We start from the raw sequence: 14,615 nt of genomic DNA on the forward strand, positions 1-14,615 counted from the left end.
GGGAGGTAGGGGGAGAAAGCCAGGGCTGGTGAGGTGAGCTCAGCAGATAAAGGTACTTGCCACCAAACCTGAAAAATTGAGTGAGTTCGATCCCCAGGACCCACATAGTGAATGGAGGAAACCAACTACTACAGGTGTCCTCTGTGGTGTGTGTGCACCTACACAAATGCAGGACAAATATAAATACAGTGAAGACTCTGACCTCACAGTTCCCCATACTTCTGCAAAGACGACAGAACCAACTCTTACTTTCATTCTCAGCATTTAAGTTTCTCCTTTAGTTTTTCTTGCTTTCTTTAAGTCACCCTAATACAAAGGTCTTCCCCTACCGGGTCTAGGGAGTCAGAATTACAGCTTAGAAAAGGTTGTAAAACCAACACCTCACATGGAGCTTTTCCTATCATTCATCAACACACACCAAACCAACTTTAGACTTTCTCCACTGACACAATGCATCATCTGTAAAGTGTGGACAGTCACCTGAACAAAAAAATGAAGAAAACTTGGAATGTCACCCTAATTTACAATAATAGTGTCTAACCAACCTTTTAGTCACTGGCGATTGCCATCGTTTTCCCATCTGCATCCTGAGAGCAGCGGAGAAAAACAAATGTCAAGAGCTCTATTCACACAAGTTAACTTCTTGTGGAGGCATTGTTTAAAGCTTCAAAATGTCTGCAATTAATGCTGTGATTTAACTGCTCTTTCTATCCATGCACAAATAAGGCAATCACTCAAACCTTGTCTAGTTTTAATGTTAAGAACTACCAACAGCAAGAAAAAAACCCAAGCTATCCAAACCCCAGACCCCACATCTCTAATGACAGGAAGAATCTAGCCCAATGCTAAAATAATTTTGCGGCCCACCCTGTAAGGTACAGATCAATCAAAAGCATTAATGAAGGTGGTTACCGAGGGGAAGTCTCCTTTTGGCGCTTCCGAGGTGATGGAGAGGCACTCCGAGAAGGGGAATGTCTCCGCCGCCTGCCTACCTCACCATTCTTCACATGGGATCTCTTGGGCCGCTCATCTTCTGAGGTGGAAGAGGAGCCAGAGTCTGTAATCACAGAGCAAAGAACAACAACAAAATATCACACACACACACACACGCACGCACGCACGCACGCACGCCTCTATCGCTCTTCCCACTCCCCTTTACACTGCATGCTCAAAGTCCTAGGTTCTACCCCAGCACTGGGGAAAATGTTAGTGGCTAAGACTCAGCAACACAGTATTTACCTAGTATGGCATAAAGTTATGGGTTCAATTCTCAGTACCATCACAAAAATTTAATCAGGACAATTCTAGTGACAGTCAACATCCCCACACCCAGCAGAAAACTAGCCAACACAAGACTCCTATAATATCAAGAGTGCATCTTTTGCATGGTGGCTTAAAAAAAAATCAAGAGTGCAGAGGTCTGAATACATTTCTAAGAAATCTAGGGATTTTAAATCAGTCTTGTTGGTGCATGTCCATCTGATAACAAGGAAAGTAAAGGCGGGAAAATCTCAACAAGCTCAACACCAGTCTCAGCAACATAGTAAGTCAAAGGTCTCAGCAACATAGATAGTCAAAGGTCAGCCTGTGAGCACGAGACTATATCAGAAACAAGACAAAACCAAAACAAAACTGAGTAATTATTCCCAATTAACAAAATAAAGCTTCAAGAGCAGGCCCTGGTTTCAGTGCTAGCAGTAAAAGAAAAGCATCAATAAGTTACTTGAAATACAAAATAAAAATTGTTGCCCTAATAATTACAATAATCCCCAGTGGGACTGGGGTATGGCTGTTACTACAGCACTAGCCTTAGCACATGTCCCCAGCACTGCATAAAATTGGCTACAGTGGTGCAAGGCTATAAATCTCAGTATTGGGCTGGAGAGATGGCTCAGAGGTTAAGAGCACTGACTGCTCTTCCAGAGGTCCTGAGTTCAATTCCCAGCAACCACATGGTGGCTCACAACCATCTGTAATGAGATCTGGTGCCCTCTTCCGGCATGCAAGCATACATGAGAAAAAATGTTATATACATAATAAATAAATAAATAAATCTTTAAAAAAAAACTCAGTATTTAAGAGGCAGACAAAGGAAGATCACATGTTTAAGGTCATTTTTGGCTACAAGGCAAGTTCAAGGCAAGTCTGTCTCAAAACCAAATCAAACCTACCAAAACCCAAGAACAGAGCATTTGACGTAAACATCAGGCTTCTGCATGCTTTTTCTTTAAGCCAACAATTACAATTATCAGAAAATTTCATCTGCCTACTACTAAACAAACAAAAGCAGCCTTAATACCCACCAAAAATAAACAAACAAAATGTACTAGCAAAAAATTGAAAGATTCACGAAACTAGTTAAGGTGTCCTAAAAGCACAGACTCCGGATATTAGGGATACATTAGTTATCCATTTTCATTTTCTGTTTTACTACTGTGCTCTAGGTCAATCACCTTATTGTTATTAATGCTGGGAAGAAAGCCCAGGGTTTTGCACACAGTAACCTGCACCAGGCCACACTCCTGGCCAAATTTATCACTTTCATAACAATGTAACAATTTAAAAGAAAAATTTAAGGGCTTAAAATAAGAAAAAAGCCTGAAGTGGTGGCACTCGCCTTTAATCCCAGCACTCCAGCACTCGGGAGGCAGAGGAAGTAGGATCTTTGTGAGTTTGAGGCCAGCCTCGTCTACAAGAGCTAGTGCTAAAACAGGCTCCAAAGCTACAGAGTAATCTTGTTTCAAAAAACAAAAAAGAAAACATACATAGTAGCCAACTGAGACACCGAACTTCCCAGGAAGGCAAACACTTTGTCCCTCACCTCCTCCCATTCAGACAGAAGCAGGGCTCAGAGGTTAAGGATACTGGCTGCTCTTTCAGGGGTTTGGGTTCAATTTTTAGCACCCAAATGGTGGCTCATAATGTCTACAGCTCCAGATACCAGGGAATTTGATGCCTTCTTCTGGTCTCCTCTGAGATCAGATATACACACAGTGCACAGATATACACATAGGTAAAACACTCACTTGTATAAAATACATAAAAAGAGCGGGGGTGGGGAGGGTCCCACCTCATGTAGTCCAGGCTATCTCAAGTTCACCATCAAGAATAAGTATCTGACCCTTCTGCTTCCACCTCCTGAATGCTATGATGGTGTGTCTGGGTTTGCTGTTTTTTGGACTCTCACTATGTAGCCCTTAAAGGCCTTATACTCCCTAGGGACTCTCCTGACTCCACCTCCCAAGTGCTGAAGTTACAACAGATGTGGAAGCAGAAAGCATTTTCTTGGTGTCCATACCAGACGATGACTGCTGGTTCTGTCGTCTGTACTGGCGCCTCTGCTGCACAGAATCAGCTGCAGCCATCTTGCTGCCTTTGTCTTCTTCTGAAAGACGGGTGCATTTAGAAAGCGTCTCTTTAGTTCCACAGAGGTAATGTGACAAACGACAGGAAAATAGGCACTCAAACCCTCACCAACTACTAAACTTATTTACTGCAAGTAAAACTGGGAGAGATGAATTCGACAAACATTTCAGCTAGCTGTAAAAACCCAGAATTATGTCCAAATACAGAAGAAAAAGAACAAGGTCAAGATGAATAAAATAACCACATACAGAGAACACTTAAATGCTGGAGCTGGGGATCTCAAGCAGTCTCGGTGATGTCAGTTTTAGCTGTTCTCTACTGTGCTGCCCGTACAATGACTCTCCAACCCAAGGGGAATAATCAAATATGGACGGGGAAAAAAAAAGAAAAAGCCGACCTGTAGAAAATCATTACAACTTACCAGACTCAGACAGCTCCACTTTTCTTGGCTTGGGTGCTGGTGACGGCGACTCTCTTTTCTCAGTACCTTTATGTTTTGTCACTAAAAACAAGTTTAAAAAAAAAAAAAACACAATAATAAAGAACAGTGATTTATTTATTTTGATTTTTTTTTTCGAGACAGGGTTTCGCTGTAGCTTTGGCGCCTGTCCTAGAACTAGCTCTTGTAGACCAGGGATCCTTCTGCCTCTGCCTCCCGAGTGCTGGGATTAAAGGAGTGTGCCACCACCGCCTAGCAAGAATAGTATTTTTTTTTTTTGGTTTTTTTGAGACAGGGTTTCTCTGTGGCTTTGGAGCCTGTCCTGGAACTAGCTCTGTAGACCAGGCTGGTCTCGAACTCATAGGTATCTGCCTGCCTCTGCCTCCTGAGTGTTGGGATTAAAGGTGTGCACCACCATCGCCCGGTAAGAATAGTATTTTAATAGTATAAAAGTGTGCATGACTGTTCACATGAAAAACTTAACCTAATTGGAGTCCATGCGCTAAAACCAGCTGGATGTAGTGAGTGGTATGTACGTGTAATCCCACGACTCCGACGGCAAGACGGGGAGGTGAAGATGAGGGAATGGTCTGGAGGCTTGGACCAGCTGGCCTGGAGCACACACAGCAGCAGAAAGCAGGGAAGCCCTGCCAGAGAGACTATGTCTCAACAAGGAAGAAGAGGAGAATCAACTCCCAGAAAAAAAATTTTTTTTTAAAAGAAAAGAAACTAGATAGGTGGTAGGGGCGCACACCTTTAATCCCAGCACTTTAGGAGGCAGAGGCAGATCCCCAAGTTCAAGGCCAGCCTGTTTTAAGACAACCAGGGCTACAACGAGAAACTTCTTTCCAAAACAAAACCCAACCCAACCCAAGGTCATCCCTTAGTTCTTTTACCTGTGAATGACTAATGAATTTCAGTAGGGTGTCTTTTTTTTTTTTTTTTTTTTTTTTGGTTTTTCGAGACAGGGTTTCTCTGTAGCTTTGGAGTCTGTCCTGAACTGGCTATTGTAGACCAGAGTGGACCTCGAACTCAGAGATATGCCTGCCTCTGGTTAGGGTTAGGGTCTTATTAAAATGCAGTTATACCTTTTTTAATACTCTAGGAATTGTCATAGACTAACTAACTATACAGAGTAGCAACCACAAGAACTGTTGGTCTAACACTTCAACCTTATCTCTGTTAAAGTTACCAAAGAGATAATTACCACTGAAATATCACACACAGTAGACAAGTCCTGAACTACTGAGCCACAATCCTTTAGTTAATGATCCTACTTATTAATGTTATTTGGACAAACCACTGAACTGGGTGAGAATAGTCAACACCTAAAAATTCATAAAAGCAATGGGCTGAGTGAAGCTCAGTGGTCAAGAGCACTTGCTGCTTGGACAGAGGACCCAGGTTGGTTTTCAACACCCGTATGAGGAGCTCACAGCTACCTGTAACTCCAGCTCCAGATAGGATGCCTATTCTGGCCTATGGACATCTGTTTAGTATGTATTATATGCCCTACCACAGAACATACATAATTTTGAAAATTATAACACAGAGGAAGCTTGAGACAGAACTGCAAGCCTAGATTACATAATATACCATTCCCAAGACTTTAAAAGACAAACCAAACCAAACAAACAAAAAAGGAAACCGCCTACATGTCAAATTTACTTTCTCAAAGTAACAAATTTTAAAACTATCTGGAAGGTGGTTTGTTTGGCTATAAGAAGGCATTTTTTTTCACTACTGTAGGACTTTAGTATAGCAATGTAATGTTAGAACTAAAGAAGTGCACTATCATCAGGTAGTGATGACACATGGCTTTGATCCCAGCACTCTAGAGGCAGAGGTTGAGGGAACCTTGAGTTCCAGGACAGCCAGGGACATACAAAGAAACCCGCCTGGCGGGTGAGGGTGTGCGCTCGCACCACATCTAGCCAACATTGCATACTTTGTTAAACAGAGGGAATAAACACACAGGAGGGCTCATCTTGGCTTCATGTCTCATTAATGACTTAACTTTAATAATAGCGTATATAGCACACACTTTATCCTACTCCTGAGTTAAATCACTCTGCCAGACAGTAGTGATGCACGCCTTTAATCCCATCACTCGGGAGGCAGAGGCAGGCAGATGTCTGTAAGTTTGAAGCCAGGCTGGTTTACAGAGAGAGTTCCAGGACAACTAGGGCTGTTACACAGAGAAACCCTGTCTTGAAAAAAGAAAACAAAACAAAACAGAAATTCAAGGAGCAAATCATTCTAGCATGAAATAAGAAATTCAAAAGAACAACTCTAAAACCAGAATTCTGAAGCATTTCAAAAGTCCTATTAATTATTAATCTTAGAGTGCCCAAAAGATAACCTGCAAAGTTAAATTACTGTAAGCAGAAATTGTAAAACACATCAAGTGTCCACAGAGCACAATAGTTTGGCTGATTCAAAAGGTACAGGACGTGCCAGGACATTTGACTGAGGTACAAGTTCACGCAGTACTGGATTTTACTGATTCAAAGTCTCTCCAAACACCCTTGATGGGACTGTTAACTGCACTCCAAATGATTTACTGTCAAATCGCCCACTTTTCTTTCCTTCCTCTCATCTCTGCCTATTATCAACAGCAGCCCACCAGACCCCACAAACATCTGATAACGAAGCACAAACAAGAACTTTACCATATTACAGCAGTGCCACGGTTCTAAGTGTCCTGAAACCCCCACAGCGGGCATCTCTGAAATCACACCAGGTTGAGACAACAAAGAACTTCATTCGGCCCTTCACCCTCCTCCCTAATCAACACAAAGGCATTTGGAGTCTGATGGCTCTTACTCTAACTGGGAAGGAACTTTTAATCGTTTACGAAGTCATTATCTTGGCTAAGTCACCTCACTGAAGAGCCCAACACTTCAGGGTCTCTCCTAGCTCTCACATTTCATCACAAGGGTGATCCCACACAGCGCACATCAATTCTGAGCTTTGGTGGACACGAAGGAGACTAAGCTCCCCACAAGCGATCTCGAGTGCCCATTCCACATGGATGAGGCATGCGGCAAGATAGGAGACCAGCACTGCGCACACTCGTAAAAGGTGACTAATGAATCTCAACAACTGCCCTATTCTAATAGAACTCCTTCTGGTCAGGTATTTTAAAATAATTCTTCTCTATAATCTAAATAGAAAAAACATGTACTTTTCTAAAGTAATAGTGGGAACACTTAAGAGTATCTTCCTCCTAGAGAGCTTTCCAGCTCTAAACAAAAGAAATATTCTCAATGTAAAGCTCACAGGAAAAGACAAGAAGGCTAGAGCATTAAGTATCAGATTTAGGACACGGTGAGAGGAACTTCAGAAAGGCTGAAATGTTCTCATTTTATATAAAAAGTAATACAGCAGGGTGATGTTGGCGCACGCCTTTAATCCCAGCACTCGGGAGGCAGAGACGGGCGGATCTCTGTGAGTTCGAGGCCAGCTTGGTCTACAAGAGCTAGTTCCAGGACATGCTCAAGCTACAAAGAAACCCTGTCTCGAAAAAACCACACACACAAAATAAAGTGATACAGTGCATGTTATAAAAAATAGCTAGCTGTCTTAAATACATTTTATTTGTCCCTGAATGAACTTGACATTAAAGTCAATAAAGATTTTGCACATTATTTTTATGGCTTGCCACCACCAGCAGATCCTTTTTCCACTGATCCTTCTCGTCCTAACAGGTTTAAACGGTGGTGCGCCAGTTTTCTTCCAGCACTCGGGCAGCCAATGGGCTTTCCCACCCCTCCCACCTACTCCATTCACCTTTCAGGACACCCGTGTTACTCCAGTCCTAGCACCAAAGGCACCATTCGAATGGATCCTATCCTCCTCTTTCTCCATATGTATTTTAGTGCTAAAGTCCCTGCAAGCCACAACTTGCTGCGGCTTTAACACTAACAAACTAACGAACATTCTACTCTGGGCTGGCACGATCACAAGCAATGAATTTCTTAGAAACCAATCTACTGAACAGAGTGAGGACAGCACCCAAGAACCCCGCCTAGACCTTCAATCAATCAACCAACCAATCAATCAAATCAATCTTCTCTTGGGGGCATAAACGTGACCAAAAAGAATAACAAAACACAAAATTCTCAAGCAAAGTATCAGACAAAAAGTCTTAAGAAAGGGTGTGGAGAGGGTGGGATAGTTAACTGGTCTCAGAGTAATAAAATGAATCCTTACAGGAAGAACAAGTCCCAATTGTTACCAACTCAAACAGTCCCAAGTGCTCTGCGGCGCCACTGCCCAGACAGAGGGCACTGGAAAAACAATCTACCTTTCCCTATCACCACCTCTCAGCAGAGCCCTGAGAACAGAAGGGCAAGCAGGCCATTTATAGTGTCACACAGAAAGTAATGCCTAGCAGCTTCTGCAGATGAGTACAACTGGGTTCACCCTGATGTCAAAAAGAACAAAGTGCTTTGTGTTTTTACCTTTACCCGAAGTTCTTCCTGGAGACACAGAAACACGACTTTTTCTTGTGCGGTTCGACTGCTGGGGGGTTGGAGAATGGCGAGTTTTGGGTGGTGGAGTTGCTGGAGACGATGGCCTGTGCCTTCGCCTTGGAGGACTTGCTGAAGGAGATAGCCTACGAGTTTTTCGAGGGGGGCTAGATGTCCTCTTGGGAGGCTTCTTTGGCGGTGACCGGGAACGAGATGAAGAGGACGAAGAGCTACTTCCAGACAACGATGCGGAAGAACGCCTCCTTCTGCGGAAGAAAGCATTCACTTTACCCCTGCATCCCTATGGAGGATCATTTCACAGTATGTACAATGTACACAAAATACAACTAACTTATCCAACTTTTGAGTTTATGTAGCTAAGTACACAAATTACTTCAGAAAGATTGGAAACAAAACCATCACCTAGGACAGGAAACAGCTGTTTCTGAGAGTACATACACACACTCATCGTGGCTGTGTCTGAGCTGAGTGCTATATAATCCAGTAGCGAAGCAGCCTCTTCCTGAAGAGTGATGATTGAGCTGAGTTTGTACAGCTCTGGGGGTGAGAGCACTGCTCACTCAGTGATGTCAAGCAACTTTTAGGCTGCACTAAAAATATGTGCAAGATTTGAAATTCATTTAGCTACATAAACCTAGAAGTGGGGACCTCTTGAATTCTGCGGCAAAGTCTGTGGGTAAGTTCTGTTGCAATTACGTGTACCTGCAGAATTCATCTTTGGCAGAAGAATTCCTGAGAACCTGAAAAAAAGAAACCCTACCTTAAGTGTGAGATTATAAATTGGCTGAAAGGGAATCTTACACAATCTGCAAAACACTGTGACTGCTAAATAGTGCATACTAATGAGACAGGCTGTTTGAAAAACTCCAATGTAAGAAATTACAGTCTCCTTAGTGGTGTACTAAGGAGCACTAGCATTACTTCTCTCCAAAACAGAACGATCAATGTGAAGCGTGATGCCTGGAATTCCACCATATTACACGACTGTCCTAGCCACCAGCTGCAGAACCAATTACACACACTTAAAAAGCATTACCTTGGCCAAGCAATAGTGGCACTTTAATCCCAGCACTTGGGAGGCAGAGGCAGGCAGATCTCTGTGAGTTCGAGGCCAGCCTGGTCTACAAGAACTAGTTCCAGGACAGGCTCCAAAGCTACAGAGAAACCCTGTCTCGAAAAAAACAAAAACAACAACAACAAAAAGCAGTACCTTCACAACACTCCCCAAAGATGGTATTTGTTGTTATTAAAGTCTGAGTCTAAAAGTCCTACCTGTACAGACAGAATTTGGAGAAGCTTATTTGATGTTTCCCCATTTTCTAGCTGCTGTGGTTTTTGGTAAAATATTAATTCAATAGTGTTTCCAAGGCTAGAGGTGTACTACAGAGTTGGCGCACACACTCAGTCTGAGTGAGGTCCTGGTTCAACCAGCATCAACAAGGAAAAACAGACAACAAAGTTCTGTCCAAAGCAGACTTGAAAAGAAAGCCCAGTCAACAACAAATCGACATGACAGAAAAATCCTGTTCCTGTGCACCAGGTTTCATTTTGTGTAAAGTTAGACACAATCTACTTCTATAATATATCTAAGATAAAAACATTTTATCTTATGCCTGTTTTAGAATGGTTAAACATATTAAACGTTTTAGCAATGTTTAAAAAGAATTAATACTATTGGCAGAACTAAATGACTGCCTAATTGCCACAAATGCAGTCATTGTAAGCTATTAGTAATGGCTCAATGTATCAAGGTTTCCTACTGGACTATCTTTGGACTGCCAGCCCGCCAATAAAGACCCGAGACTTACTAATTATGAAAGCACTGCCTTGGCTTAGGCCTTTCCCTAACTAGCTCTTATAACTTAATTAACCCGTATTTTCTTAAATCTACATTCTTCCATGAGGCTGTTATGGCTTCTTAGTGAGGCACATCTGACTTGCTGCTCGTCACCTAGGTTCCTCCTCCTCTATTGTTCTCTCTTCCCAGAAATCCTGCCTATCTTTCCTGCTTAGCTATTTGTCACTTATCTCTTCATTAAACAAATCAGAAGGCACATCAGGGAGAAACACATCTTTACAGTGTAAAGGAATGGAATTATAAGGAACTTTCCTCTGTCTGAACTGCTATAAAAGGCTTTATTACAAAGCGTGGAAGAAATGGCTTAGCAGTTAAAGCTTTCTTTAGTGGCTCTCCAGAGGACAAAAGTTCAGTTCCCAGCACCTACAGGCTCACAACTGCCTGTAACTTCATTTAGCTCCAAGATTTGGAAACCTCTGCAGGTAGTCTCAATCTCAATCTCTCTCTCTCCTCTACACATATTCAAACTAAATATTTTTATAAAAAAGAGGAACATTATAAAGGTACTTGTTGTGCAAGCCAGGTGACCCAAGCTTAATCCCCTAGAACCAAACAAAGGATAATGGAATCCAGTTGTGCACAGACCTCCAGGAACAAGTTATTGTGTGTGTGTATGCACAGACAAAATAAGTTCTTAAAATGTAAGGTAAAATAGCAAATGAATTCTTTAAAAAACAGGTAAAGTCATCTGATTCTTTATGCAACCAGTTGTCTTTCAGAAGTTGTAATAAGTTACAAGTAGATGGGAGGGAAGGATGGTTCAGGGGTGAAGAGCACCTGCTCCTCTTGCAAAGGAGATAGATGATCAGAACTACCTGTAACTCCATTTCAGGGGGTCCAACACCCTCTTTTGTCCTCTGGGGGTACTGCACACAGGTGCACAAAATGCAGACAAAACACTTGTACACATAATATACACTTATACGTCTTAAGTCAGACAGAAAAGCAGTGTTTCTGTTTGGTGTTTGGTGTATGTACATGTACATGCACAGGACCTACAAACCAAGTCAGTGACTTGACTCTTTCCCACAGCTCCAGATCGCCACACTTGAAGGGCATCGTGCTGTTTAGAAGACATTCCCTACTATCATTTATAAGATCTGTCTTCCAGTGAACAAAAAGCAAAAAAGGATCCTGAAATTATACCAAAGATCACCCTGAAGTGTCAGGCACCTGCCACTAAGAGAGTCTCACCGTCTCCCTGGAGACCTACTCCTCCTGTGCCTTGGTGGAGGAGGCATCCGTCTTGGTGGAGTTCTTCTTCGAGGGGATGGTCGCCTTCTTGGGCTTGGCCGCCTTCTAGGAGAGTATGATCTGCCAAAACAGAATTAGACCCCAAATAAACTAAGAATAAGGAATTTCGTGGCGTAATTTCCAGTAACTGCTTGTGTACATTCTGAAGGTGCACAGAAAAGTGGACGCAGATTGACCTTCACTCTGAACAGACTGTGACACTGTTTACTACTCCACCTTCAGCATCAGCACTCACATCCCGAAATGTGTACTCATCCCAAGGCCACAACACACCTGGATCGGGATCGATGTCGTCGTCTTGGTCTAGTATGAGAAGGTGATCGAGAACGGGTCCGAGATCGTGACTTGGAACGTGATCGAGATCTTGGTCGGGTCTTTTCCTTTTCCTTTTTGGAATTTTTTTCTGGAGAAGGTTCTTTGGGCTCTGGTACAGGCTCGGGCTTGGGAGCTTTCAGGATGTCACTGTGAAAATAACATTGCTTTGTTTTTTCCCTCTACTCTTCTTAGAATCCTAAGCCAACATAACTACATATACTGACCTGGCTCTCTTTTAAGGGTTTTCAAGGGCTAGCAAAATGGCTGCCTTTGATAAAGCATTTCTGGTGCAAGTCTGACAACCTCAGTTAAATTCCCTGGAAGCCCACGTTAAAATCAAGGAGCGGGCCAACTCCACAAAGCTGTGCTCAACAATGTGACCTGTTGCCCAGTGCAAATAAGTTAAAAAGCAATAAATTAACAGATATAATAACCTTATTCAAAAAAACTTTTCACTATATGCAAAGACCCCGGCTTCAAATGACAGGTACACATCAGAATTCATTGAGCAACTAAGAATTTATACCCCTGCTTCACATGTGGGCAAGGACTGTGCCACTGTCCAACTGCTGGACCCCCGGGAGCCTTTGGAACCATGAGGGGACAGAAGCTAATGGACAAAGTCCAGTCAGGACAGCATCCCCTTACCTACTCAACCATCGTGTGTGCAATGTGTGGACAGCACCCGTCACAGGTCGACGGCTGCGGGGGCTGCAGTGTCAGGTACTGCATGCCACGGTCAAGCTTAAGGCAGCCAGAGAGCACAAGACGTTCCCATTAGAGAGGGAGGGCGTGGCTTTTATTTGGTATAATTTGTACTTCAGTTAGCAGAGGTCGGGGGTAAAAACTGAGAATGTAGTCAATGACAACACATGTGCAAAGCTCTGGGTTGTATCCCCCATTACAAAAAGAAAACAAAAACCAACAGGAACTTGTCCACAGCATATTGTGGCAAGAGGGTAGGAAGATCACATTACAACACATAAAAATTTTGTGGCTGGGTGGCAGAGGCAGGCGGATCTCTGTGAGTTCGAGACCAGGCTGGTCTATAGAGCTAGTTCCAGGACAGGCACCAACGCTACAGAGAAACCCTGCCTCGAAAAACAAAAAACCAAAAAATACATTAAAAATTTTTAAGGAATATAACAGACAGGGCTAGAGAGATGGTTCAGCAGTTAAGAGCACTGACTGTTCTTCCAAAGGACCTGGGATCAATTCCCAGAACCCATATGGCAACTCATAGCTGTCTGTGACTCCAATTTCAGGGGACCTGACACCCATGGCAAAACACTAAACCACATTAAAACAAAACAACAAAACAATTCAATTGGTTAGGTCACCTCTAAAGCATTTTCTTCCTTATTTCAACTTTGTAATTAAAAAATAAAAACCTTAGAAAATATCTAAAAGGAAAACAATCATTTTGAATTAGCAATATCTATTTGCAGGCGGTGTGAACAGCCTACAGCGTGATTATGTAACACAATGTCAGGAACATGCCTTGTAGATGTGGCCTCCTGTACTGAAGAGTCTTTCGTTCTCACTGATGGTTCTGGGAGCTCTGGAGATTTCTCCTTCTTTTCTGGGGCAGGGGAAGGGCTCCGGCTCTTGGTTCTGTGACGGGGAGATCGAGAGTGACTGCGCTTTCTCTCTCTCCTGACAGGGGAAGATCGTCTTCTAGGGGAAGGAGATCTGGATTTGCGTCTAGGATGAAAGCAAGTTTTTCAGATTTTTGAATAATGTGGTGTGGCGCAGACAAGGGAAAAATCGAGGATTAATCTTTAAGTTACCCACTGTCGTCTGTATCTGAGAAGTTTCACATGAAACAAGATTTCCATTTCATCTACTTGAGAGGGAAAAGGCCAGAGAGAACTAGAAGGACAAGCAGACAGAGGTAACAGCCTCGAGTACCAGTTAGAGGAGGAGGCACTGGACTTGGGTAGGTGTTGGTTCTCAACTATTCCATGTGATCTTTCAAAGACCAACGCCTCAGATGAAGATGTTTAAAGCCACCATTTCCTTTGCAAACATCAACCCTACCAAAATACAGAGTTGAGGTTCAGGTAGCTCCTATCAGAGCCGATCAGGCAGAGCCTCAAGATGCGGAAAATGGCTGGTGAAATGCAAGCACAGGAAAAGAGAAATGCCAAATTCACAAAAAGATGCTTTTTTTTAATGGGGGGGCTTCTTCCTTTGTAACTGTAGTGTGCCTAATTGAAAAGTGTTATCATCCCTAACAGCAGATGTGGTCCACCACTGGCCACACTCAGCTTTAGAAGCATCCACTGCTTCTATAGTAGGTTTTAGAATTCAGCACAAACTAAAGGAAAAAAAAAATCACCTCCTTTTTTCTTTACAAATTCCCACAGATTAAAATAAAAATCCTAAAAATGAAAAGCCTAATGGAATTCTCACCTTTCACCACAAATATAGTAGAAGCTGAATAGTGGGTTTAAAAATGTGAACCTAACAATTGTCTCATTGGAAGAAAGAAGAAAACAAATAAATGGTCTGAGGTTTGGGTTCAGTACAACAATCTGAGAAAAGCAGAACAAGGAATTAGATAAGTATATGAATGGCTAACGAGCAGATTTTTAATAAAAGGGAAATGCAAAGAGTCAAAATGTAGTAACAACAAAATCCCCAAATGCTGTACTTAAGCAAAGCAATATGAAATTTAAATTTCTACTTAAGTAATTCACCTAAATTAGAGGTGATCATTTCAGTCAAATGACCTGTCTCAAACAGAGAGTATCATAGTGCTATCTAGGCTAGCCTAGAAGCCACACACCCCACCTCTACTACCTCAACCTCCTGCGTAGCTTTATAAAAACATGTGCTAAAATCCCTAGCAACATAAAAGATTACGTTAGTCCAGAGGCAAACA

The 14,615-nt window shown here is 42.5% G+C and overlaps 1 protein-coding gene across 12 annotated transcripts in view; it reads right to left on the reverse strand.

Annotated features, from left to right (window-relative positions):
• Positions 1 to 14,615, reverse strand: part of Srrm1 (serine and arginine repetitive matrix 1) — a 33,326-nt gene that overhangs the window by 9,373 nt on the left and 9,338 nt on the right. For 3 of the 12 annotated variants that reach the window (XM_075946485.1, XM_075946496.1, XM_075946492.1), the window contains 8 exons: positions 13,229 to 13,432; positions 11,687 to 11,875; positions 11,354 to 11,473; positions 8,272 to 8,546; positions 3,788 to 3,868; positions 3,299 to 3,385; positions 913 to 1,057; positions 546 to 587 (listed from right to left, as the gene is read on the reverse strand). In XM_075946485.1, the coding sequence (XP_075802600.1) occupies positions 546 to 587; positions 913 to 1,057; positions 3,299 to 3,385; positions 3,788 to 3,868; positions 8,272 to 8,546; positions 11,354 to 11,473; positions 11,687 to 11,875; positions 13,229 to 13,432 (1,143 nt within the window). The remainder of the gene's footprint in view (positions 1 to 545; positions 588 to 912; positions 1,058 to 3,298; positions 3,386 to 3,787; positions 3,869 to 8,271; positions 8,547 to 11,353; positions 11,474 to 11,686; positions 11,876 to 13,228; positions 13,433 to 14,615) is intronic. The other 9 variants (XM_075946489.1, XM_075946497.1, XM_075946494.1 and 6 more) reach the window with 7 other exon arrangements.

The sequence above is a fragment of the Microtus pennsylvanicus genome, chromosome 13 (genome assembly GCF_037038515.1).
Source record: "Microtus pennsylvanicus isolate mMicPen1 chromosome 13, mMicPen1.hap1, whole genome shotgun sequence".
NCBI lineage: Eukaryota > Metazoa > Chordata > Mammalia > Rodentia > Cricetidae > Microtus > Microtus pennsylvanicus.